Source organism: Alligator sinensis, unplaced genomic scaffold (assembly GCF_000455745.1).
Source record: "Alligator sinensis unplaced genomic scaffold, ASM45574v1 scaffold511_1, whole genome shotgun sequence".
Taxonomy (NCBI): Eukaryota; Metazoa; Chordata; order Crocodylia; family Alligatoridae; genus Alligator; species Alligator sinensis.
The window spans coordinates 1,626,945-1,628,792 of record NW_005842114.1 but is presented as its reverse complement, the minus strand read 5'-3'; the positions used below and the strand labels follow the sequence as shown (position 1 = coordinate 1,628,792).

The window sequence follows — 1,848 nt, the reverse complement described above, 5'->3', positions numbered from 1 at the left end:
TTCCTCTTCCCCTTTACGACTTGCTTCCCAGGCCCCTGGGAAGCCCAGCTACTTTGTACCAGCTGTGTGACTTACCATCTAGCTACCTCACATTGCAACAGCTCAGACTACTTTAGAACATACCAAATGAAAAGAACCACCAGATCAGAACTGAGAAAGCAATCTTTCCTCCACTGCTAGTGGTCAATGATGCTTGCTTTAGATCAATAAATGTACCGAGCCATGACCTTCCATTACCTAGAGGCAGCACAAGCACAGGTAACAATCAGCTCCTTTCCAGAAGCACACGGCTAGCAAACTCTTGTAGATCCTGTCCCATTTCACACCATAGCAGAGGCTGTTCTCTTGCCTGTGCCTTCCACTGAACGTACATCAGCTCCCAAGCTGCGTACTGTTAACAATAACTTCTGTAGTGCTGGAGGTGAGCGCAACACCCCAGACAATCGCACAGTACTGTACTGATATAAATGACTTCCCACAGACGAAGCACCGATGGCAGATGAGTAGTTTCCTAAACAAATCGATTAAACCTCCATGCCCATGAGACAGAAAAGAATCCCAGCTAGACTCAATGCTGCCATCCTAGAATACCTTAAAAACCAAACACAGGATGAGGGTATATTGAGGCTTAGACCAGGCCTCAATAATGGGGCAAAATCCAGATGGTCCAGCCCAAAAAAGAGGCAGATTGATTTCAGAGACTCCCTAGGGCTGAATGGATTCAAAGCGATGATCAACCATCAAAAGGGCAACCCCTGAACACCATTCTCAAGCCAGAAAGCATCTTTCACCAGTATTGAGGACAAGGCACCATGCTGTCCTCAGAGGAATAGCAGGGAGCTGGAAGGTGAAATATGCAGGGACCAGAGCAGGCTGTGTGAAATTCAGCTTGATCTGTTCTGCTCAGCAGGGAATCAACTGGGGTTCAGTAAATGCCTTGTCCCTATTTCACAGGTTGCTTATTTCTGCTAATGGAGAAGAACAGGAAGGAGGTTTAAGCTCTCACTTTCTCTGGGTTGTGGGGAGGAGGAGGGGAGAGGTATTTTTCTGTAGTCTAATTTTTCCATTACTGGTTCCAAAACTTATATCCCATTTCTCCTCCAGCATTTAACACAATTTATTAAAATATGAATCTACCATGTAATACAGAATTCATAGAAGGAAAAACCCATAAAAACACTGTCTTGCCAAGAACATTTCTTCCGTGTGTTCTTTCTTAATCTTCCCATTTAAAAACCAGTACAAAAAATCATAAAAAAGGTAGGGCAATCCGTCACGATAAGATTAAGGTCCGTGATGTATGGCTCTGTTTTAACATGCCCAAGATCTGCCGAGCTTTGTCTTGCATGATGAGCTGGTCTTTGGTTCCACCACAAGCCACTGCTTTCCAAGCACGGGACATCTAGAGTGGATTAAGGGGAGGAAGGAGGAGAAAACAGATTTTAACATACATGCATAGCAACACCTCTGGGTTACGGTAAATACTCCTTGGCAGGACTATGAGACTTCAGGAGACCGTATAGAAACCCCCAACAGTTAGTCTCCAGGAGAAAGCAATTGGTATGAATGAAACGCAGAAGCTACAGTAGCTCTCTTGCCATATAGCAAGTCTTAATTGATGTCTGCTGCTGCAGATCTGTCTTCAGGCAGCTTTGCCACTAGGAGTCCCTGCTATGGCAGCAAAAAGCTGGGGATAGGAGTGCAGGTTTGGGCAAGGGGCAACATGACCACATCTTTCCATGCACTCCCCTGGGAACTGTACTCTCCCACTCAGATCCAGAGTGACTCACCCCAGATCTGAGCCAGGATGGGACTGGACACTGGCAGCATCTGCCTTCCAGTTCCCTA

At 45.9% G+C, this 1,848-nt stretch overlaps 1 protein-coding gene across 2 annotated transcripts in view; it reads right to left on the bottom strand.

Annotated features, from left to right (window-relative positions):
- Positions 1 to 1,101: 1,101 nt before the first annotated feature.
- MYBL2 (MYB proto-oncogene like 2) overlaps positions 1,102 to 1,848 on the bottom strand; it is a 19,800-nt gene continuing 19,053 nt past the window's right edge. For both annotated transcript variants that reach the window (XM_025205387.1, XM_025205388.1), the window contains exon 13: positions 1,102 to 1,402. In XM_025205387.1, the coding sequence (XP_025061172.1) occupies positions 1,274 to 1,402 (129 nt within the window). In that variant the 3' untranslated portion in view covers positions 1,102 to 1,273. The remainder of the gene's footprint in view (positions 1,403 to 1,848) is intronic.